This window comes from Meleagris gallopavo, chromosome 1 (genome assembly GCF_000146605.3).
Source record: "Meleagris gallopavo isolate NT-WF06-2002-E0010 breed Aviagen turkey brand Nicholas breeding stock chromosome 1, Turkey_5.1, whole genome shotgun sequence".
Lineage (NCBI taxonomy): Eukaryota > Metazoa > Chordata > Aves > Galliformes > Phasianidae > Meleagris > Meleagris gallopavo.
In genome coordinates, this window is record NC_015011.2 from 58,211,076 (window position 1) to 58,237,007 (window position 25,932).

Consider the following 25,932-nt stretch of genomic DNA (forward strand, 5'->3'; position numbering starts at 1 on the left):
GTATTCTCTTTGTAAAGGAGAACTTTTACGTCTATACCCTGGCAAATGTCCACCAGAACCACATAGAACCAGGCTCAAGACTACTTGACATCTACTTAAATACTTGTCCTTATTCTGTATCAACAAAAAATCACTGTCAGTTAAGCTATTCTTGACTTTTAAAATGTAGAGGGTGGAAAAAAATATCTTTTTATCCAATTGCTATTAATTTTGTGTTATTTTCTTTTTTCTAATTTCCAGACAGAACCTTGTCGCGGCTCTTAGGAAATATAGAGGTCAAGTGGAGCATGTTTTGCAAAATGAGGTATTTGTTCTCAGTCTGTTATACCAAAAAAGCATTACCTTCTTTGTGAAAGGTATCTAATTATTAATCTGTTTCAAATGTGATTAAAGAGGACTTTTAATTAAGGCTATTCAAGCTGACTTCAGAAGAGTATAAATTCTCTTAAGAAAACTTGTTTTGAGATTAAGAAGAAAATGTTACAAATTTAAAATATCACAGATGACTGTTTCTAAGGGTCAAGGAATCTGTAAATGAAATGAGTATCATTCGGGTTTGCAGTATTATATTTGAAATTAGTACAGATATATTACACTGTGTATCTGCAGTATTTGTCCTTGATTTTGCAAACTCCCAGGCAACTGCCTGCATCCTTGAGAGATGTTTATGTATATATTTCTTGAGATTGTTGCAAAGTTAGGTTTAGGCAAAAAACTCATAAGAGCTTTTTTAAGAATATTGCAGGCTGCAAATTGAATGTTATATCCTTGAAGGAAATCTTAGCTATCATATTTCACGCAAAACTTAAACCTCAGAAGAAACCAAATACTTCCTTGATCTGAGTTTCAGATTGTTTAGCCAACTGGATTTTGAGGGTTTAGACTGGAAAGAAATCAGTTTTAACTCATTATGCTGAGGTATGGATTTTTTTGAAAAGTATGGTAAAAAATAATAATATTTTGTTTCAGAAATGTCACCTATACCCAACCAGTGCACCAACCTTATATTTAAAAGAATTCTGACCACTAAGTATTGCAGGATAATTTATGTAATTCATTCATACTTTAGTTCTGCCCAAGGCAGTTAAATATGGGGTTAATAACCTCAATATTTTCTTATATTTGTATTAATGGCAGGTTCTAACCTTCTCATTACAGTCTGGATATAGAACTTAAGCTTGAAAACCAAATTTATATTGGTACATCTTCCCCTTTTCAAGCATGAAATGGCTGAGTTAGAGAAATGGCTTTATCAGGACATTGACATGCTGTAGCTAACTGAAAAGAATGTTTATCAGTATGGAAACATGGAAAATATTTTATAGAAGAGCTTCTGCTTGTTCAGAGAATGTATTCCAAAATTTAAGGAAGTCATATAACTGTTCAGTAAACACATTAATTTTTTGTTTATTTTCCTGAACATAGAGTACTTGATACTTATTAAGATGGCATTTTCTTTTTTTACGATTCAGATTTGTTTAAAAAATTCCCCAGTGTACTTCTGATATTATTCCTGTAGAGATTTTTTAAATGTAATAGAATGTACATTTCTGTATTTACTAATAATATTTAATAGTTTGATCTCTGTATGTTTCACAGAAAAGCCACTTACAGAACTGCTCAGTCCACAGGTGTCAAACTGTTCAGCTTCCCACTCAGCCACTATTTTTAGAAGAACATAGATCTCTGCTGTCTCTCACAGAGATGGGTACAAGACAATAATGGGGATAAAATCACAGTGTCATAAAAATATCAGGAAGTTTGTGCGTCATTTGGGTTCAAGTTTTCTTAGAAGTCTCTTTGGAATGCTTCTACAATCGTGAAGTTCAAACACTCATTTTGCCTCAAGATCAGTCTTAGATACCAAATTTCTCAGTTTTCAACAAGGTACATTTTGTGGAAGATAATTGGACTTAGAGAACTATTGATCACTGACAATTTAAACATAGATTAATACTGTTTGTTTTTTCTTTTTCTTTTTCTGCTATCAGCCACATAAAGTTGATTATGTTATTGAAGTAGCTAAAGCAATCTGCAGTGTCCTCTGCTTCGTGGAAACTAGAGAAATTACCAATGCAGTCAAGAAACTCCGTGCAGTGCCATTGGTGAAAACACAGGTAAAAATGCACTGAAGTCTTTCTAAGGCTGCCTTGAGAAGCTGATGTCAAATTTTTTTCTATAAAAGTGGAGCTTAAATAGGTGTCATGAATTTTCTGATTGACCAAGGCTACTGTCTTGCTTCAATCTGGCAAGTATTAAGAAAGGCATTATAAATAGAGAAAATTGAACTTTGTATGACAGAGGAGCAACAGAGGATGTGTCCTGTATTTGACTGTAAGTGATATGTTCCTGTGGTTGTTCTTACTTATTCCCAACAAACATATAGATATCTGCTTTGCTGCACAATCTATGTACCAAGTCACGGTACATAGTTTTGTGAAACTCCAGTTTCATGTAGTTAGCATTCCTTCTGTAAAATGTCTTTAAATTATTTAGGTGGAAATGTCTGTACTATTTATACAGAGAAGGACCAACATAACATAGTCCTGATTTTAGCTGTAATCTTCTTTCTTAAAACACTGAAGTTTTGTCTCCTGGGGTTACTGTAGAATTATGAACTGGGGCTTTGGAGAGTAGTATCTGTTCTCAGCTTTGTCATCAGCTTCTTTGGGGTGACCTGGAAAAGTCACTGAGGACCTGATTTACAGAAAATATGAGTACCCAAGATTCATTTGAAATCAGCAACTTGGAAATACAGTGCTCAGCAAATTTGAAAATCAAGCCATTAATCACCTGGATTTAGTCTGGTGTAACCTTAAGTCATGTTAATCTTTTCCACTCTAATGACATTCCTCTTCAAACATTTTTCTAACAATTTTCATAAGATGTAAAGGGTTTTTTCTCTTTCCTACTCTGGTCTATTTCTTATCATTCTTTCTTACAGCAAATACTGTTAAGAAATATATGCTCTGTTGAGCAAGATGCTTGCTTTCTCAGGCCACTGCCTTCTTACAAAGCTGTTGTTCATTTTCTTTATAAATTTTTAGCCTATGGCTGTGTGTAAAAATACCTGGAAATGTAAACAACAGGCTAACTAGTGTTAGCTGGGTTAACTAGTGAATGTTAATTAAAGATGCTTAGCTGCATAAAACAAATAATTTAATTACACCTGATAGGCAGTTTGAGGTCCCAAACCTAAGTCTGGGGAAAGCTAACAATTATTTTTCTAACGTTTCTCATGTCACCGGAGTAAACATCTAGCAAATTAATTATATTTTGTCATCCGTATATACTTACACTCGACAGGTTCAAACTCTTATAATGCTCATCATTTTACAGGGGCAAAACTCTTACTGAAAGGTAAGAAGACTGTCATTTTAAGTGACTTGAGTATTGCTTATAAAATCTCTTAAATCTCTGTATTTTTAGCCTGTACATTCCTCTTATATGTTGCAGTAGAGGTAAAGGGAGGCAGTAACTTCCAGTTTCGGTCCAAGGAAATAATCTGTGGATTAAGTGTCTTCTCTTGCTTTTCTTTCTAGGTTATGTTCTGCTGTAAATCTTGTTTGCATAGTATCCAAAATCTTTTCATGTATACTTCAGCATCAGTTATTAGAAATCTCTATTCACAGTAATTGCCAACATAAACAGGTTTATTACAGTGCACATTTTATCTGATATGATTTAAATGGAAAATAGAGTTCTTTTTGTGATCAAATTAGAAAAATAAATAAAAAATAACAGGGGGCTTCACATGGTCTGCTTTTCAGTTAGACCTCAGGCTGTGCTGCAAGATGTCAAGAAGATCAGCATCTACCCCTTGAGAAAAGTATTTTGTAAACCAGAATCTTTCTTAAAAGATGGATAAAGAGCTTGGTTTTGTAAACAGAGTGGAAAGTAACAGAAGACGCTCTCTTTTAGGAAGGAATCAGAGCAGAAATAAAATACTGGAAGTACTGGCACTAATTTGTTAAAAGCCTTGTTTTGGAATGAATGGAAATTGTTTTTAGTGTGTTTCTGTTTGTGTATTTTCTCTTTGTTTATTCACGTCAGATATGTGAACCCAACATGTAAACTGCCTGGCTTGTTTATGTTTACTGAGTATCCTTGAGTCTGCTTTCAATCCCATCCTCTCTGAATTCCAAACAGTAAATAAATAAATAAATAAAGTAATTTTAAAAGCATGGTTCCCAGCATGTATCTAATGCTGGGGAATTTCCCTCTCTGCTGTACGGACAGTCAGTACAGCAGTAATCCAGGTTCTTCTGAACCAACTTCCATATACTTCCTGTCACACAGGGATTAATATTATTTTCTTTTTCTGTCTTATCTATTTAAATTATGAGCTTTTCAGAGGAAGGAATGCTTTTCCTTATCTGTATGTACAGTCTGCAGCAAAGTACAGTGCAAGTCCTGTCTGAAATCTCCAGAGGATGATACTGATAAGCAGTGCTGATGATGATAATGGTTGTGTTTGCTCATGTGTAATAAGAGAAATGATACTGCTCCTGAATACCATATTTTGAATGTTAAAAACACTGTACTGGTTGAATATTTTATTACCAGTCTTAAAATATTTTTCTATCCTAATAGCCTTATGAGGGGCTGCTTATCTTCACATTTCAAATGGAGAATAGACTAAATGGTTACTTTTTTTTTATTAAGAGAAATATAGTTTTAAGTTGTTGAATTTTTTGTTCTTTCAACATTTCCTTTCAGCCTTGGCTAGTTGAACTTTTTGTCTGTCCCTTGAAACCTTCCTGTAAAGGCTGCCTATGACCTTGACTGACACCCCTCTCTCACTAGTCCCTTACCTAGCGAAGCAGACCTGACTAACAGCTGAGTTCAAATAAATTGAGGGGGGGAGAGTTGAACTGTTCCTGATCCAGCAAACGCTGCTATATGCTTCTTATTCCTTTGAGAAATAAGTGCTAGGGCAGCCTATTAGACTTTGACAATCTATGAAAAGGTTTAGGTTTGATTTTATGAAAATCATCTCGCTCAGCAGCCAATGAACTATAAAGGTCATAAAAAGCAGCAAAATACATTTCTGCATATTCTATAGCTCAAACATCACTCCAATTTATAAAATAAAGATTAGACTTTATATGAAACTACTTTATATATATATATGAAACTATGTTACATATAGAGTAATATGTAAATATAACTAATCAAATTTTATTTATGTTTATCAATACTTATACAAAGACAATAAACCAGCTCTCTTTTCTGTATCAACATATGTAGCCAGAATTAGCAGTCAGAAGTTGGATGCTTGACGGAGTACCAGCTCCTACAGTTGCTGTTCAAGTCAATCTCAAATTGAAGTGCAAGGACATTTTAAGTGAATTCTGAGTACTGGTGAAGTGATTAAATCCTGCAGTATTTGCCTATCCTGTCAGTCTGTTTTGTGCTTCCATTATGCTCATCAGCACAGCATCCCCAGGACTTTTTGTTAGGTTAGAAGAGTAGAAAGGTACTTAACTATTACAAAGATCTCCCTTTTATTCAGGCAAGCAATTAACTTGTATAGCAATTCCATATCACATCTCAATGATGCATTGTTACATACTGGGTAAGAGTGAAATGCCAATAGAGAAGTTCTAATTGCTTTTTCACCATGGTTTCTTGATACTTTAGTGTAATGTATGATGTGGTTTTGTGTGGAAGACCTTTTTACACTTCCATTTGGCAAGTTCCATGTACACATACAGCCTCAGGGAAGCTACTGCTCACTCCTTTCAATGTAAATTACATAGGATGCAGTACACATTTGTAGTACACATTTGCAGTACACATCTGTACATATGGGCTTGTTACTTAAAGAAAAAGATATTTTGTGGTTCTATTTAATTGGTATTTAATTTTATGGTAAAACAATAACCGAAGAACAATCAAAAACCATAAACTTTCTTCAGCTCATCTTCTGTGCATCCTTTCTGTCTCCTCCCTACCAGTACTGTGAATTCCTTCAGAGTGGCTAGCAGATTATGAAAGCAACTGGCATCAGTGATAGTTTCTTCTTGACTGATTGTGTCTCTTTATAAATGTGATTCATTCAGTCTCTAACCATCCTGCCCTGGGATTTTAGGCCTGCTGTACAATTAATGTTTTTCATTTCTTCTTTTTCTTCCTTTCTTATAGCAGCTCACAAAAAGTCCTACAAAATGAAATCCTGCCAGAACTGGCACTAATCCACTATATATTAAATGGGCTACACAGTGTTGAAATTATAAGCAGTGTTCCACAGGTCGTTTACTTTCCAAAATTTGAAAAAATCGAACAAAGGTCTCCATTCCCACTTGTCTTGCTGCATATAAAGACTGTGAAAACATATTTGTCAACCTGCATGTTGCTTTTTTTTCCCCTCAAGTAGGCATTTGACTGCTCCTCATAATTGCAAGACAAATGCTGGCAACTCCAAGATTGCTACCCAAGGGAGGATGTACATCTAGCGTTGTATTTCGTATGCCACTTCCGTGTGTACCGCCATTTTTAAGAAGAATCTCGCTGAATGAACGTGTACTAACATGTAGCATTCTTACCTGGTTGCAGAAGGACTAATAACTATAAAAGATAGTAAATCCTATGAGGACATGTATTAAAATTCTGCATACTCTGGGCATACTGAAGTATTGAATTAGCTTGACAGCCTCACTGAATGAGAGTCATACTTTTGTTATGTATTTCTCTGTCAACTTGGTAAATGTAAATCTAATGTAAGAGACAGACAAAATGGAGCAGGGGAAGATTTCAAGCTGAAGCCAGCTCGGTATCGGGGACCATGTGGTGATGGCAGATCTTCCTGTGTGAAGGGGAAAGTATATGTACTGTAGTGATACATAATTTTGTTCAGTGTCTGAGAAGCCCAGAGCAAAGTCTGACTGATGTCAGTTACTAAACTTGGGGATTTATTAGGACAACTTTAAAAAAAAAAATCCTTAGCCTTATCCTTTCAGGTCAAATAACTGGCCCAACCTTTCAGAGAATATAAGCACTCAGCAGTTCCCATTAACAACACTGGGGTGCCTGAAGTGAGAATCCAGATACTGCCCAGGATGTTAGGCATCAAAAGCCATGGTTAGAAACCAGGAGTCTAAATGTCCCTGGATCGCTCTGGCTGATATTTCCTGTTCACTGACTCTAGTTAGCTGTCTGCTTGAAGGACTTTGTAGGCATGTCTGTTTTTACTGATTTGATGCAGGAATGTAGGTAATACTTAGGCTGCCTGAACAGGGAGTTGGTGCTCCTCAGGTTGGAGAGATGGCTGGAGCCTTGGCTGGGAGTATACAAGTGTCATGGTTCATGTATGAATATACAAAGTGTGCAAAGAAATTGAGCTTTTCTTATCTCTGCTATACCAGTACAAAGGTTGAAAATGTTTGTGCATCCAAATGCTGATTAAGTGCTTCTTTGTGTCTTGGCATGTTTAAATACTGCCAGAAATCAGGTTCTGACTGACTTGCCTGGGACATTAGAGGAGGCATGTGGAAGAGCCGGAAAGCGGGTCCTGCATCCAAGTCATAACCACTGTCCTCATAACATCCTTCCCTGCTCTCATCCAAAACAGCTTTATTTTCCACGAGTACTACTCCTAGCACTATTTTAACTGCTATCTGGTATTTTCTGAAGTAACTGATGACCTTTTCCCCTTCGGTTTTATTTTTCTAGGATTCACTTCAATGTGTGGAAGCACAAGGTAAAGGTAAAGCATTTTTTTTTAAATACATTAATTGAAGTTATATCATAAGAAAACACATTTTGCTGTTCATTTGTATTAATGACCTGTCTCAGTTGGAACATTGCTGATATTTACATGTTTATTTATAAGATAATTATGCTAAATAAAAAATACAGTGATATAAAAATATAAATAAACCAGCATTTCCCCAAACTAATATTGAGATTCAGATATGGAGAATGAGGTATGATGAAAGAACATATTGTAGTTATTGGTGGTCACAGTAGCAATATTACTGCTATTATTAGTAGCTGTCCTTAATCCCACTTCCTGAAAACCTGAAAAAATATTTTTGTGTATTTTTTATCCTCAACTCCAATAATTTTCCTTTCTCCCTCCTTAGGCTTCAGTTCTTCATTGTCTTTTGTCGTGTAAGCAGTGTGTTGTTCGGAATTATATACTGTCGTAAGAAGAGTAGACTAATTAGCAGTAATGGACAAAATCATAAGACTCTCCTTTATTTAATCCCTCAGATAAAATCAGCTTAGCATCGCTGGCCTGGTCCTGTTAGCATTACTGCACAGCACCGCACAGGCTGAGGGACTAGCAGGAGTCTGTTCTGTCGTGGGCGTCTGTCAGGCTTCTTGGGCTGATAGCCACCTATAGGGCTCAGATCCTTCTCTACCTCTCTGTGGCTTGCAACCTGTACTCACAGAAGTATGCCAATGTTCTCAAAGGAGCTGCCATCCAAATTTTGGGGTGAGCCATCGCACACTGTGTTATGGAGGCCTGTCTATTTTGATTGATGAAAAAGGTGGCCATTTGAGATCTAAGTCTTGTTCCTCCCCCCTCTTACAGCTACTCTGATTGCACTGTGCTCAGAGAGGCAAATAGGTGAACCAACCACAAAGATTGCAGCAGTCTTTCAAACACAGATGTGATTTAAATGCAGGGCTCCAAATGCCAAGCTTGTTGTTTCACCATTATTCAATTTCATGAACAGCAAACAAAGATTATATTTCTAAGCTGCCAGGAAAAGCTAAGCAACTAGGAGACTCAGATGCAGAAAGGAGGAACTGGACGGTAAGGTGTTTGTAGGATTCTTCTCCCTTGGAGACAGCCATTTATTCCATTTAAACACTATTAATGGCAAAAATGTCTTGAATACAAAAAGTAATTAATAGTTACTAATCAACAGCTTGGCAATCACAAAGTATTCAGAAAACCTCTCTGGAAAGGATTTAAAACATTCCTCTGCTTAAAGATATTTTCAAAGTTGAGCTTCACTGAATCAGCAGCTCTCTGCATCTATTTACTTATGCCAGGAAACCTTTAACTGTGAAGACTGATAATTCCATTTGTTCTTGGCACATCCAAATTTCCTAACAATTTCAGGATCCATTTGGTAATACAATTTTAGAAAGTGTAACTTGCTGATTGCAAGTCAGAATTTTCCAGACCATTAGTAATTCTGTGGAGAAGCCTACATTCAAAGTTGTCCGGGGTGAAATTCAATTACATGCACTGATATCCATTTCATGTATACATTAACACAGTATGTGTATTACATTTAGACTTACTAACTAAACTTCTAAAGCCAGCAAAATATCTAAAGCTAGGCCAACAGGTTTGAACTGAAAAGTCTACAATAGCATAAAAGCTTGTGTTAACTTATATCTGATTAAAACAAAATACAAGAGTATTGATCAAAACTGATCTAGTGGAGCCTCAGTGTCACCCACAGGAAGTGAATAAAAGCATTCTAAGCATCTGTTCATTTTGGGATTATGAGCTTTCCTCAATCCTTCACCTTCATGAGAATTCCATGGTCTCTCCTAACCACCAATCCAGGGAGGCTGAGTCTAAGTTGTATTTTCACACTCTGAGGCTAGAAGTAAAAACCACCTGGAAGGTGAGGCATGCATTCCTGCTAAAACCACCTCTGTGTTTACTTTTCTACCCCATTAGCTCCCAGCCCTCTTTTACTTCATTATGTTTACTTGGCTAGCTTTGCAGACATGGAAAAAATTTGCCCACGATGTAAAAGTAAAGTAAAATCATCTTAGTAAAAAAGTAAATTAAAATCATTTTTCCAGATCTTGGAGAAGTGTAAGAGTTTATGTTTTGCTATCTCTAGCAGCACAATTGAGAATAAAATCAGCACTGACAGTTGAAGAGAGGATAGACTGCAATTCCCATTTATGCTGTTCTTTTCTGTCTCTTTTCTGTATTTATATTTATCTTCAAGAAAAAGGTATCAAAATCAAACAGTAAAAACAGCAGTTACTCCAATAATTCTTACTAATTTTCCTCTTTTCCCCACCCTAGAAAAAGGATTAACAGAGGTCATTCACCATGGAATGTGAAGGTCAAAGACTATATTCAAACTCTCAGTCCTTTATTTATTGTTGCAATAACTGACTCTGTTAACAGTGTTATCTTGACCAAATTATTCCATACCTGTGAACAGAGCAGTACTCGTCCATATTACATCTAAGTCTGGATCATGTTCTGTTCCCTTTGCATGAAGTCCTTAAAAAAACATATTAATATTTCAGCACTCCACATCTTATTTTTTCTTTCTTCTTAAATTTGAGAAAAGATAGGCATTTTTAGAAATTTTCACCTTTCTGCAGCATGAAATTTTCTCAAAAGATAAATGAATCTATTTAAGTTAATAAAGATTTAGCATTCTGGCTTGCTGCACTCTAGAATATAAAAAAAGCAGGCTACAGACTGGTGCAGATCTACAGTCGGTGTGCCTTTCTGAAAAGTTGATGAATGAACATTTGTACAATGTCTACAGCCTTGTGACTTCAGGCAGGGATTTTATGAGATCAGACACAATAAGCAGCTTTTGGAACTGATCCGTAGTTCTCTGGGACCCATCCCAGAAAGTCCAGTGTGCACCATGAGCTGATGATGTTGCATCAGCAGCTTTTCCTGTCTGAACAGGATGGAGTTCTTATCTTTTTGAGAGAATGCAGAAAACAGATACCTTGATGACAATACATCTAATGAAATTGAACTGTCGTTACATTTAAGAGTGTAAAGGTTCACTGATGGCACTTTGGATTTGATAGTTTCTTCTAGACGTAATCATGAAAGTATTTACTACAGAAAGTTTCAAAAAATAAAAATAAAAATAGAAGGAGGAAGGGGGAAATGGCAGGTTTTGTCAGAGTTTTCCTAGAAAAAAATTGAAAATACTTCTTTCTTTCCCTGGGACAGAGCTATTCTATGTTTGTTTTTGGTTTGGAAAAATCACCTTTTGTTTCAGAAAACAGAAAAACATCAAGAGTTTTTTTTTATTATATTTCCTCTTTATAAGTCTTTTTGCGTTGTTGTTTTTTTTATTTTTATTTTTTTAATTTGAGCATGGCTCTTTATCTCTAAGTTGTTGCTACGTTACATCTTTATATGTTTTTCTGATAGTCTAAATTTTATTTACTCAGGTTTATTTAATTAAGACCAATTTTCATATAGCTAAATCCCCCCAGTTCTCCCCCCCAAAAAAATAGTAGATCCAAGTTAACAAGGCTTTATAAAAGATCCGATTTTAGAAACGCTTTGATTACAAGGACAGCAGAAATTTTTTAAATTTATTTCAAGATATAATTCAGAGGATTCTTCAGCTAATAGGAGGAAGCAACAACAAATAAATTGGTGCTAGGAAACTGCATCTGATCGGTTTTTGCTTTACAGCCCTTTCATGTTTTACTTTTTACTTATTGTGGTGATTGTCTAATTAACATTGCTTAGCACCTCATCTGAACCTTGAGGGTATATTGTTTTTTTCTAAGGCAGTGGGGTAGGAGAGGGAGAGAGGGAGACCAAAGCAGAATTTATGATCTTAATATTTTTCCTATCTCTAAAAATAAGTAAGAAAGAGTAATATCAAGCTCATGTTTTGCAAAATAGCTTTAAGGTGCCACAGGAATCTAAAGACTTACATCTGAATTCTTTTCAAGCATGTTTTACCTTGAGGAAATGTGTGTATGGAATCAGAAAGAGCATGTTCGATATGTATTAAATTGATGTCATCTGCTAGCAAAGTGCCTACTCTGTTCGAAGATCTGATACTGAAATAATATGTGAATTGTAATACTGGATTGAGAAGAAATTATGTGGTTTTCTGTAAGGAATAAGCAGGTTTGCTCCTTACAATCTCTAGAATTTACATGCAAGCATATTCATTAATTCTGTCAGGAATGGTGTGGGTGGTTCTTTTTCTCAAGCGATTAATTCATTCCTTCAGACTTCACTTACAAGTATGTCATAAGCAAACATACCTGGCAACTGTGGTTGAAGTTTGTTTAACACCAGTTTCCACATAACAACCCCCCATCCTCCAAAAAAATAGATACCAGCTAAAATGCCTTATAAAGGATACAGTTGTAGAAAAGTTTTGGATACTAGCACTGCAGGAAAATTTTAATTTCTTGTGAAAGGAGCATGTGAGAAATAAACATATCTGGCAGCTATGGATAAAAGTCACTTCTCGTATTCTCATCTCATTTCCTGGAGAAAATGAGAGAGAAATCACCACAGAGAAGGTGATGCCAAATAATTCTAAACCAGAAATAAACTGAGACTTGAGTTGTTGAGATTATAAACCTCAGTTCACTTTAGGATGTGTTCCCTTTATCATTCTCCTAAGTACTATGTGTAGGATACTTCCTAGAAAATAAACTCTGGCATAGCTAAAGCTGTGGATCTACTGTGGGAAGTCTATGGCCTTTGCAAGGTGTATCAGTGAAACACCATAGACTCTTCTCATGTAAAATTTATTAATCATAAAAGCAGTTAAGTTCTCTGACTTCAGTTCTTTGCAGTGAAATGTTGCTGACCATCTCTTCTGCGAAATGGACACCTACAGACTCACCAAGCTGTTTGTCTCTAATTTGCTTAATTGCCACCAGGCTTAATGAGTGAAAATTTTGTGTGGGGGGGAGGTGACTATGGCAAAGAAGGCACAGAAGACACACGTAGGAAAAAATACGATAGCTGCAGACTAGGTCATACGTGATCATTTGCTTATGTTTGAGGAGCTTTATTTGTGAGAAGAATCATGCTGGATCTCCTATAAATTAGATAAATAATACTGCAATTTCATGAATTGAAAGAGAGAGAGGAGAAAACAGGAGAAAGAAAGAAAGAAAAGAAATTTCCCAGTTTACTTCATAGAGAGTTTCACAGACACTGCCTGTAGCTGACTGAAGGCTTTCTGTCTCATCTAGCCATGTAGATATTTTACGGTGGGAAGGTCTTTGATACCCAGAAAACCTTTTCACTTTACCACTGACATGAATAAATTATGTTACAAATAATTGAGGAAAAAAATATTTTTTTTGTTTACTATTTTTTTTTCTCTTCTGGTTTTGGACCTTTTTTCTGGACCTCTTAAGAATGTTTTATATGTATGACTCTCAGTAATTCATTGGAATGTAAAATAATTCAGTGCATATTAAACATTTAATTTGGAAGGTGCTCAGTCACTGCACATCTGAGAGAGCTGGGTATAAGAATAAAACGCTATCCAAGGAAAAATGCATTTGAGCTAAAGATTTATTCAGAACCCTTATAGAAAAAGATAGTGAATGGAGAAAATGATAAAGAGAGGAAATACAAGGACAATAAGAAAGATATACCAGCCACAGAAGTAAATACTGAGTAAAAGGACTGAGTTTTCTTAATTGATTTTAATTGATTAATCTCTAAAATTATTCTGCTCACATGTGTGGAGCACCACGTCCCTAGGCAGCTTGTACCAGTACATTACCACTCTTTCAAATATATAATAATTCCTTTGCAGAGTTTTCCATGTATTTTGTGACTCAGTAATTCCAAATAATTGCTAGTTTAAAGGTGTGAAAGAAGTTCCAGACTAGGAATATGTTTGAAGTAACTTTTAGTGACAAACTGAGCTAAGTCCAGTGAATCATAATGTCTGTATCTGCTGTTGGACAGGATGCTTTCAGCTATCCCAGGTGTTAAAAGTGAATGCAAACTAGTCTCAGACTTTCTGTTCTTTGGAAAAATTTTTAATAGATACATGGCTAATAAATGGTTATTGAGTGCAGTAGCCAAACATACGTTGGGAACTGTGACATAAGGTAATGAGAGTATGTCCTTGACCACGTAGAAACCTGGGAGATATAGGGAAGGGGAAAGAAAAATTTTGGATATTTCTTTTGGAAGACAAATCATCTTGATCCTGGAAAGGTACAAAGTTCTCTGACACTTTCTTCTTCAAACTGTCCCTTGCCTGAGAAATAAGAGTGCTTGTACCAGCTCTCTTCACTTGATGGAGGCTGCCAGGGCTGGGGATTTTAATTTACAATGGCAATCAGATAGTCCCTAGCTGCTCCAAAAATGCAGAGAGGGAAGATGGATAAAAGCCAGTAACTGCAGAAAAAGAGCACCGCAGACTCATGCCAAAGGAAATAACATAAATAAAAGTGAAATATAAATGAGGGTACAGCCTGCATTTGATGTATCTGTGCAGATACATCTTTCACTGTCTATCACTGTGGAATATTTTCACCAATACATGACCATCTGAATGCTATATCTGATTGTGGCTGCTATTATATATATATTTTTATGAGTTGTTTATCTGTATTTGCAATAGCTTCATAGCCTTAAAAGCTAACCAGTGCCTTTGCTCCTTTCTACTGCAACATTGCCATTTCCCTTGAACTAAGTAGCTATGTAGCTGCAGAAATTACAAGACGCTTACAGAATATAAATCTTTCCGGTGCAAAAATTAACAGACTAAAATGATGTATCTGAAGCACATACTAACTTGCTGTAGTTTAAAAGGCTTACTCTGAAAATGCCTTAATTTGAAGGCACTGTAATGAAAGACTGCTAATGATACACCAGAAATGAGCTAAGGCTGGTTTCAGAAGCACAGATGGCTAATTGGCTTCAGTTGGTAGGTTATGTCATTTAAATTAAATTTTATTAGGAAGCATTTCAAAGCCATAACTGATGGTTTAAGATAAACATGCTTTATCACTAGTGACCTATTTCTAACCTTTATTTATTTCTCTCTCTCCTCTTAGCATTAACGGAAGCTGCTGTGACAGAGCTCTCCATGGCCATCTCTCATCTCATCCATGTGTACAGCAACAGCTTTGATATGGATTTCCAGGTTGCCAGTGTACCTAGAAGCCCTTCACGTGCAGACATCAGCCTTGATTCCCAGCTCAGCTTCACTGTTTATGCTGCTCATAACATTCCTGAAGCCTGGGTGAACAGGTGGGAGAAAATCCAGCAACAGTTCACAAGGAGGGTGGTGCCTCATCTCTCATAATCACATATTTTTCATAGGTGCTAGCTAACCTCTGTTGCTTTGGCAATACTTCAGTATTAATGTTAGAGGCTGAGTGAGTGCATCTCCACCATTTTTATAGTATAAAGAGCACTTATGTAATCTGATCAGAAGTCTCCCATGTTTCATTCAGAAGAATCAAAGAGGTCTTAGCTGGTTACCCCAACCAATATGGACATATGATAACAAGCAAGGTCATAGTGTTGAACTTGATGGGTATGTGAACAAACATTTGTGTGTCTGACTTGCTCAGAGAGGCAGAGAAAAGTGTTTGCACTTCATGCCAAGAGTTTGGTTTGAAGCTTTCTATAGCCTTCTCAAAGTACAAATGAGTGAAAGTATTACCAAGTTAATCAGAGGGACGCTTGCTTAAACCCAGTCTGAACAAGGCTTTATCAGTAATTTTTGTTCTTTGTATATTCAAACCACATTACTTGGCTAGGCATATGCACTGACAAGCCCTATTGTGATAAAAATCAGCACAGTTTATGGGTCAAAGTATACCATGTATTTTCATCTAGTAAAGGAAAGAAAAAAAGGAGACAACTTTATTAAAAAGCTGATTGAAATGTTTTCTTTGCACTTTTTTGTTTTGTTTGTTTTGTTCAAATAAGTTGTCTCTTAAAACAGATGCTTTTCTACTGTAAAACTGGTGTTCTCCTTTTGCCACTCCATTGCAGTCTGGTATTATTATTTTTATGAGTGAAAATGCTATTCTACAAGTGCTTTGTTATTACTTTCCCTTTGCTCCCCCTCCACCTTGATTTCCAAATGACCGATTAAAAAGCAATGGGATCATTTGCATTAGACTGTGAACAAGAAAATGTACTATACAACATTAACTGTAATTAGCAATTAAATAAAAATCTGAGAGATTTACATTAGTTGAGGTAATAAATGGAAAACTATAATCACTATCCTGATATTGCAGATGGTTATACCATTCCCGCTGCATTTTGTTTCACCAGTGAAATGTGAAATTACATATGGCCTAAAATGCCACTGATGACTTGAACACTATGTTCAAGCATGTGAAAATGAGGATCTCTCTTCCTCCTTAACCTCCTCTTCCAATCTTTCTAATACTTGTAACATTAATTTCTTAGCATAGACTGCAGTCCATTCCGCCTACTTTCCTCAGATACTTTTACTAACTTCATTCATAGCTGCGTTCCTCCTCCTTGTTTTCCACATTACATGATTGTATGCTGGCTTTGTCCCAGCACTTGGTTTTCCATTTATATATAAATATATACAGTATGAATTTAAGTGCTCCAAAAATAATGCTTACTATTTTATTATGTTAGCCTGCAACATCAGAGGTAGATGTTCGTGGTATGGCAGTAGAGGTTGAATTTTCTCACCAGAGGGGCAGTCAGACATGGAAGTATGTATGATGCAAAGGTGTGTCATTGAATTCCTCCATGTGGACAAAAATAGCACCCACCGACATTACTGATACTTGCTGAATGTTTCTGGAGACCAAATAGTTGATATGAGTGCGCTGTGGTGATGGGTAGTATGTCTCTTGTTCATTGCTCGCAAAAATGCATAGCTAATGGTGGTGACTATGTTGAAAAATCATTCTTTGTAACTGAGAAAGTGTTCCATCAAGTAGCTTTATTGTGCTCTTTGAACCTGTTGTTGTTTCCATGGAAATAAATAGGTGCATTATGTTTGGGGCAAGCTACATATGTTAGAATTCTGATATCTCTTACAACTTGTCTCATTGTTTTTCCATACATACAAGTTTGTGATAAGTGATCTTTTTTTCTAATCATTTAGGATAAGAGGGAGGGTCTTGTGTTTTACAGAATCATTTTAGTGTCTCACCAAATCCCTCCAAAGCTCGTTTTTCTGGATTGCTACTTTATCAGTTTTTATATTCATGCTTACAATTCCTCATTTCAGTCTTACTGTCTTTAAAAAGGTAGTTGGAGACCTTATAAATTGTAAAACCAATTGCCTTTCTGTACTGTATTTTTGTTCCTACTTTCTTTTATCAGTTTTTTTTGTTTTGGCTCATATAGATCCCAATCAGATATTCCCTATTTGATGCCAATGACATAATGTTTTACTGTGTTTGTTTTGCATTGTTTTGCTGCGTTTGTTTCTACAACCCTCAAATTCATATCACTATCTATATCAGGATGATATGAAGTTATCTTTGGGACATGACTAGTTTTCTCTGCACTTGAATTCATAGGGAGGGAGGATACCTAGGCAAAATATTGCATGAAGAAATATAATGTGTTGAAATGTGAATACTCTGAACATTGTGTAAGCATTAATCTTTTTAGGATTAGTGTTTATGGCATATAAATCAGGGATATATCAGGGATTAAGCAATCCTTAATCACTTTATTATATTAAAATTTATTATTTCCTTCACTATACTCCGATTGTTGGTAGTGTTTGGACTCTAGAGGAAAGATGCCATATTTAAAAGCTCAAGCATTTCCTACACTTGTGAGGTTTTTGTTTTTTTTTTTTTCTTTGCATAGATACCTCAAAGGAACTACAGATTGCTAAACAAAAAGAAGAGAAAAGACTACAGTAATTATAACAATTATTACAGTGTTCTGGAAAAGATCAGCAATGATGCTTGTAAATAAAGCTAAGCCAGGCAATGTTAGTCTGCAAACACTTTAAACTTGCTTTCATCATTCCTGTACAAAACATGGTCTACAGCTCAGCGTGGCAATTTTCCATAGAAGATCTGGAAGTTACAAGATGAGTTAAGAACACAGAACTAACAGATAGTTGGAGACCTGAATTATGCTGGTCAGAAAAATATGTGACAAATGCCAACACAGATATCTTTAACGCATCTGCTATAATAAATATATAGATTCCCTGAAGTATTATCCTGTGGGGTTTTTTGTTTTGTTTTCTTTGTTGTTTTCTTACAGATTGGGAAAAATATGACTGAAGTTATATGATGAGAAAGTTGCAACTCTTCACACCTTTCACCTAAACTTCCATTGACTGCCATAGGGAAAAATAAATAAGGATTACATGTCTTAAGCACTTTCTTGAACTCTATTTTTTAATTTAAACATTAAATCTGATTTGTCATTTTAATTCTATTTGCATGTAAGAATGGATCTTCATAAGTTTCTGAATGGTTAACCCTGAATTTACTGTGCTGGAAATTACATTGTAATTAATTTTTTTCCCCTTTTTTTCCTTTATAGATACAAACTTTTTTCTTTTTCCTGTTTACTAACATATGCTGGGAAGACAATATGTCAAGTGAAGATTTGCAAAAATATACCTGTTAGAAAATCCTTCTTTTTCCTGACAGACTGGAATGAGAAGTAAGTTTTTATCTCTGCTTTTATGAAGATTTTACAAACTTAATATTAATTTGAAACAAACAAGCAAACAAGCAAAGTCACATCTTTGTTATTGATCTTCTGTGCAAATTAAATTCATAGAATTCAGAGAAATTTAGAGAGGTGGGAGCAGGAAAGGAATGTGATAGCCAGAGAGAGAAGTAATGCTAAACTAAGTTTAGTCTAAGAATAAACTAAAATAAGCAGGCCTGAGAATAGCTTTTGTTCAGCTATTCACCGGGAGAATGCTGAAGCTGAAAGGAGATACAAAAGGCCTTATTTCAGTTCTCTTGTGAAGACTTTGCACTTTGGATTCACTTCTAGTAGATATGAAATCCAGCTTGAGAATCTGTTGTAAAATTTTTTGGATTCTTTATTTAGAAGGAATTTGATTGTGTTGATTTTTATATAAAAAGGACCTGCAGACTAGGTTTTAAATTGAAGTCCTTTGGTTTCAGTCTAGAATTTTTAAGTAGAGGCTGCCAGCTGCCTGTCTTGTGCCTATCTGCTTTGAGGAAATTAACTCCATTTAAAAGCAGGACACACACACACACTTAAATAACATTCACTTAAGGCAATGAAATGACAAAAGGCATACTTGCAATAAATGGAAGAGAGAAGAAATAGGCAGGTTTGTGGTTTGTTTGTTTTTTTTTTTACGTTCCTGAGAATGACCTTTTTATTTATAGTCTTTCAAATTTTTTTTTGTATTTTACATTACCATTTACTTTATTCTAAATCTGAAAGAAGCTTGATTACATTGTAATTGAATAAAGGCTAAGATTCATAGAAGGTTTTGTTACCTTATAATTGAATACAAAGTGAGCAATTCATAAATCTTGATTGCCTCACTCTAAGACATATAACAGCTTGAAACTGGTCAAATGAAAGTTTTATCTCAAACCCACTGCACTTCTATCTTAATGGAAGTTTGTGCAGTCTTTTTACTCAATGCTTCTGAACGAATGTGGGATACTTAATACGTATGCCCTATAGTTAAGAAACAAAATGGGTGCATTTCTGCTACTAATATAAATTAGTTATTTTAGGACCTAACATCTTTGCTGATAACAATCGAGTCCAGAGAGTTTGTGATGAACCATCAATCCTTTGAAGGAATTGTTATCTTTGTGTTGAAAATTTTGGATCATTCTCATTTGCACTGTAGGAATTTTCACATTGCCCAGCTTATGGTATGTATGGGCAGATACAAAACTAAAGTGTAGGGGAAGGATTACATTGTTTATGAGTATTTTTGGATTCCAGAAGGTGGCTGACTTATTTCTAGGATGTGTCTCATAGAACCTCTTCATAAAACAAAATATAAAACAACAGCATAGAAATAAGTTCTTCACCCATGACTGAAACCACCTTTCTTCAGTTTCTATGAAAATATGCAGAAATCATATGGAAGCTTCAGCATTTCTGTTCAAACCTCCTTTTCTTCAAAGTCTGTATGAAATGTTTGCAATTCAGTCAAAGAATGTCTTGGACAAACAGTTAACTACACATACCAAATTATTTCATAGGTAGTTGTGAGAAGAAGTTAACACCATAAACAAGATGCAGAATTGCATGAAACTTAATAAGAGGCCTGCTCCAGAAGCAACGCTTCCTGTTTTATTATGTTGGCCCACAACATCAGAGGAAGATGTTGGAAGCATGGCAGTTCAACCTTTCCATCAATATTCTATTGCATTTTGTTGATGTGTGACAGATGGCAGCAGAGGGATAGTTAGTCAAAATGGTATCTAACATGGAAGTGTCTATGAAGGAAAGATGTATAACTGAATTCATCCTTGTGGGAAACATGAAACACCCATTGACTTTCACTGACACATGCTGAATGTTTATGGAGACCAAACAGTGAATGTGAGCACAGTGAAGTGGTGGGTGGTGCGTTTAAGTAGCGGTGACAGCAATGTGGGAGACAAGCTATGTTCAGGAATGGCCATGCATAGCTGTCACACCATGAGATGAAGAGCATCTTGGTCAACTCATCTGTGCAAATTTGTTTATTATGGCCAGGGAACTGTGTACAAAGCTAAATATTGGTTTAAATGCTTTGGAAATGATGGTGGTAACGTTGAAATGTTGCAAAGTTTGTGCCAGGTGAGTCCCATGAATGCTCACGCAGGAACAGAAAGAAAATTGTATGCAAGTATGTCAGGACCTCTTGAACCAGTATGAGGTGGAAGGTGATATTTGAATTTCATAATTACTGGTGATGAGATGAGATATCACTGCTATGAGCAGCATTCAAAGTTGTAATCTGTGGAGTGGCAACATGGAAATTCCCCATCGAAGAAAAAGTTGAAGACGCAGCCATCAGCAGGGAAAAAGTGATGTTCACCATTTTTTAGAGTTGGAAAGGGTGATTCTTCCAATTTTTTGCAACATGGGCAAACCTTCTACTCTGATCACTACAGTGGAATGCTGTCTAAGCTGAAGTCTTGAATTTTGAAAGTCAATCAAGTGAAGATCACTTTCTCTTAGAACGCACTAACGCCCCATACTAATTTGAAGACTGTGGAGCATGTTGCCAACCTTGGCTGGACTGTCATACAACACTCACTGTATAGTCTGGATTTGGTGCCTTCTGACATCTATCTGCTTGTGCTGATGAAAGATGGACTGTATAAGCAATATTTTCCTAGCAATGACACTGTCATTGCAGCTGTGAAACAGTGGGTCATCTCCACTGGTGCTGACTTTCATGAGCATGGCATGCAGGCTCTTGTTCATCAGTAATGAAGTCTATGGACTTCTGTCTCTTAGCTTTTATAGTTGCTTGAATTTCAAAAATCATTCTCAAAATTTGAATCAATTCATTCAATCAAATCAAATTAATTACAAATTACAAAATCAAATACATCTAGCAGGATTTTCTGTGTTTCCTTCAATCATGAACATGTATACCACCTGTTTGGCCCATATTTGTGTAAGCCTTAAATCATGAGGGCAAAGTTCTTGGACCAAATGAGATCCAGAAGCAAAGGCTGAGAATCTAGGCAGACAGAAATGACATTATTTTAGTATACTTTGTTTTGTTTTTGCAACTGGTTTTTGCAAACAACTGTTATTTTTAGTCAGAATGCAAAGGTCAGATGGGATATTTTAAACCAGGTATTAGTGTAACAGCTAGATTTTTCCCTCCTGTCTTTGAGTCCCTAGAATATTCCTTGCTTGCCAGGGTAGATTTTATTCAGAAACAGGTGCTTATATAGCACATATTCCTACTCTGTATCTAACAAAGCCCTTCACAGGAAAATCAAATGTTTTCACATAAAGAAAGGTGCTGACTTCTTTACTGAGTTGTACTTAACACAGTATGACTTTGGTATTGTTTACAATTAGTCAGGATAGTGACGCCAGGTGGTGTTTTCAGTATGATAATATATAAAAGGAAGGAATTGGGTTTTTTTCCATTTTTTTGTTTTTAAATGCGAAATACTTGTCATAATGGGAAATTCCATTGTTTGGGTTTTGTTGGCTTTTTTTTGTTGTTGTTATTGGTGCTGATAACCCTCTAATAAAGAAGAAACAAACAGCACCAAACTTGACAAAATAATCATTATATTCAATTTTCTGAAACGTACAGAGAGAAGGAATAGTAAATGTGGTATTGTGTTGTTATTGAAGGTGTTACGTACCTAACTAGCAGAAGTTTAAAACATATTCAAGAACAGGCTGGTTTGTCTTTCATACAATAATACATGCATAGAAACATTCATTAGCACTTTTTTGTAAGATACAGGCTGAAACAGATTAAAAATAGTATATTTTAATGAAATAAGTATTACCATAGTTGTTCACATATGTCATGAATTGGCCTCAGTTTATTATTGTAGAAAGTATGCATCACTAAAAACTGTCACCCATCTGTGTTTACTCTTGGTTATATTTTAGCTGTAGTCACTCTCTGAAAGAGAAAGAAATATATTCACATATAAAAAAATTTAAGAGGAGACAAGATTTCTTTTTTTGCAAGATGTTTTGTCCTGACTTGTCAAGTGCTACTTTAATTGAAACCCATATGCTATTTCCAACTGAAATGAAAATGCAGATGATAGAAGGTCATCAGGAAGAGTTTCCATTACAATAGGAAGTCAGCTATTCACTGTAGAGTTAGAGATCAATAAGGACAAAAAATAAATCTATCTAGTTGAAAACTAATTTTTGCCTGAACAAAACAGAGAAATGGAGAGTGGTACTTTGATTATTAGAAGCCCAGGAAGATTGTTTTAACAAATAAACAAACAAACAAAAAGAAGAGATAAAATTTGCTATATTTGTTGATTTTCATTTATTTAGTTTGTATTTTACACTGCTTTATCCAATTGGTGTTTGAACTTGGTAGGTTTTTGTGTTTAAATATGATCTTCTGGTGAAGTCGTTTATCATCTCCAAACCTTCATAGAATTGGAGATTCCTCAGATTGGAGAATTGGAGTCCTCAGATTGAAATCATTTGATTCCTAAGAAGGTTGCTTCACATGCATTTTTGTTGTTGCTGTTTGTCTTTTTTAGGATTTTGTTCTTTGTTTTGTAATCTGTGTGTTTGAAAAATGAGTATCACTTTGGTGTAAAATTTAAACAGACTGATACTGTCTAGTGCATAATGAGCAAAGTCCCAAATTTCCCCTTTTATTTTCACATCAACTTTATTTTTAAATGCATGAAACCTCTCCAGAATTTGCTTCCTTTTTTCCTCTGCTGGCTGCTCTTCATTCTACCACCTCCTCTCTTTTTCCACTCTCCATAATTTATGTTAAACCTATAGACATAAAATATGGAATTAGCATTAAGCCTACCATTCATCACCTCAGATACTTTCTTGGCTTTGGATTTCTTTTTCCCTGTATTGTGTTTGGCTTGTATGGTTAGTTTATACTCTCCCTGGGCAAAGCCCTGGTTGCCTCAGAGCTTTCAGTGTTGTGTGCTCTTATAATGTTAGGGCCTTAGCCTTTGAAACCAGCTGTATAACATTACTTAACATCTGTAAACAGCACTTTCTCAGTTAGTAGCTTCTTTGTTCTTCTCAACTACTGCTGAAATTGATCATCCACAAAGTGTCTTGTTTCTGGCCACCTTTCCATTTCCTCTTTCCTCTTAGTAATCTTTTTGTCTCGGCCTCATGCAGTCAGAAATTATAATACCAAGTAAGTTTAGGCATCATTAAAACCGGTATAAATATTCCCTTTCTTTGTATATCACTGAAGGAAAATTTTTGGCCTTGTTTAAGTCTTGGGATGCCTAACTCTTACTTAAATCTCCAGGTTTTTTCTACATCTACATACATCTGGTAGTGCTATATATTGTGTCCTAAGGAATCTCTGACAAGTGTTTGCTTTATGCAAGGAAAAGGATATTGAAAAGTTTATTTCATTTCTTCACATTCACAAACAATGCTAACAAATTTCTATATTAGAAAACACATGGCTTTTTTTTTTCTTTCCACAGAAAATATTAATGAAGCTAAGTGTAACTCTTTGTTGAATGGTTTTATGAAAGATGAGCAGAGTTGTTGCACTGTAAATAAAAAAAGCAGAACAAGATATCCATGAAATATAAAACAATTCAGTTTTCCAGTAGATGTATCCAAATAATTATGAGTGAATAAGGGGTCATGAAATGGGAAGCAGAGTTGAAAGCTATAAATAGAGACATATGGGAGATGTGGGAAGACAATTGAGAACTGCTTCTCAAACCTATTCATGTTAATTACGAAGGATGGGAAATTGATGTCTTGCTTTTTTACTCAGATGGACATATGCAAATTTGGATAATTTCTAAAATGTTTTAGATTCATCTGAAATCTTGACACTAATGCTAATTTAGAGTACTTAAGAGTTTTAGCAAAAATGTCTTCTTTGTTACAGTAACTCCTCAGTGCATTCAAGTAAACTTTCCTGGAATCTATAGGATTTTGACAGATTTTGAGTGAAACAAGTAGGATGAAAATCCTGTTTAAATTGAACATTACACTCTTATCTTGTCTCATTTCTGCTGCTCACAATCCTTATTTTTTCAGGCTACTATATTTTTAATAATAATTTCTACATTTATTTACCGTATCATTTTTTAAAAATGCTGAAATTTGAATTGTTTCCCCTTTTAGATTGAATATGTGAAAAATAAATCATAGAATCATAGAATGGCCTGGGTTGAAAAGGACCACAATGATCATCTAGTTTCAACCCCCTGCTATGTGCAGGGTCGCCAACCATCTGACCAGGCTGCTCAGAGCCACATCCAGCCTGGCCTTGATGCCTCCAGGGATGGGGCATCCACAACCTCCTTGGGCAACCAGTTCCAGTGTGTCACCACCCTCTGTGTGAAAAACTTCCTCCTAATATCCAACCTAAACCTCCCCTGCTTCAGTTTAAAACATTCCATCTTGTCCTATCACTATCCACCCTCGTAAACAGTCTTTCCCTCTCCTGTTTATATACTCTCTTCAAGAATTGGGAGACCACACACAATATTAAATAATATTATTTCAATTTTTATTCTGTTTTGTTTTAACTCAAGTTTATGCAGATTCTGTTTTCTTGACATTTTTGCTGTCAACACAAAAATAATTGTTTTAGCCCTTAGCTCCTTATATTGATTTTGTTTATACAAAAAAAAATAATAATAATAATTAAAAAAAAGAAAAAAAAAGTAACAAATCTCATTTTATGGTTGAGAAGCTTAAGTTTTTAACTTAAAAACCATCTACCACAGATATTCTCTTCAGGAAAAAGGAAATAAAATTTTGCACAAGTCTGATTAATATCATATGTGATTTTACCACATAGCATGAAATTATCTCATTTATTAGAATTGCTCTAAATTATGTTTGTAAATTGGTCATATAATCTATATTCACAAATTGAATGACTAATCAAGTTTATTAGTGATCAATACAAAGTTGAAAAGAACACTCATGTACTAGAATTTTCTCACTAAAAATCACGAATTGCTCATTTCTTTTACAGCAAAATCTGCTTTTAAATTGTGCCTGAGAAAAGCCACTCCACAGAAGTACACGTAAACGAGAATGATTATCATACTTTATTCACAAAACAACTCACAGTTCTTAGTAGTAGTGTTCACTTCTGAAGACGCAAGCCAGCAAATTAATTATTTGTTTACAGTTCACTCTTAGGGAGTGCTAGCACTGAAATAGCCCTCCACTGATAAAATAATACTATGCAAGATTTTAACTAGGATTCTATGCTTCTTAAGTACTATCATGCAAGTTAGTGGCTGACAGTACTTTAAGTGTGTGGCTGGTGTATTGAAGGGATCTATACATTGCATTTTCCTTCATAGCTGCCCTCCTGTAATTTATAGTTTTATATATGTGTTGAGGAATCCAGAAAAATGTGAAAAGATGTTACTTGTAACAATACTAGATTTCTTCTTCTTTTTTCTTTATTTTATTTTAGAATCAACTTTCCTCTACGGATAAAGGCTCTTCCAAGGGAAACAATGCTGACAATAAAACTACTTGGACTAAACGGTGCTTCTAAAACTATAGAGGTGCTTGCGTGGACATGTTGCCCATTGTATCAAAAAGAGTAA

The 25,932-nt window shown here is 35.3% G+C and overlaps 1 protein-coding gene across 1 annotated transcript; it reads left to right on the forward strand.

The window, feature by feature from the left end:
• Positions 1-245: 245 nt before the first annotated feature.
• On the forward strand, positions 246-25,932 carry LOC104912055 (phosphatidylinositol 4-phosphate 3-kinase C2 domain-containing subunit gamma-like). Its single transcript, XM_010714836.1, has 6 exons — positions 246-304; positions 1,992-2,117; positions 7,675-7,702; positions 14,755-14,950; positions 18,221-18,343; positions 25,797-25,932. Exons 4-6 carry the CDS (start codon positions 14,787-14,789, stop codon positions 25,930-25,932), a joined length of 423 nt encoding a protein of 140 aa, XP_010713138.1. The 5' UTR covers positions 246-304; positions 1,992-2,117; positions 7,675-7,702; positions 14,755-14,786.

Excerpts from the sequence above, each read along its gene's own strand:
- LOC104912055 (XM_010714836.1), top strand. The coding sequence starts at position 14,787 with ATGGCCATCTCTCATCTCATCCATGTGTACAGCAACAGCTTTGATATG. Across the intron at positions 14,951-18,220 it reads CCTGAAGCCTGGGTGAACAG|ATACAAACTTTTTTCTTTTT; the intron begins GTGGGAGAAAAT and ends TTTCCTTTATAG. Across the intron at positions 18,344-25,796 it reads CTGACAGACTGGAATGAGAA|AATCAACTTTCCTCTACGGA; the intron begins GTAAGTTTTTAT and ends ATTTTATTTTAG.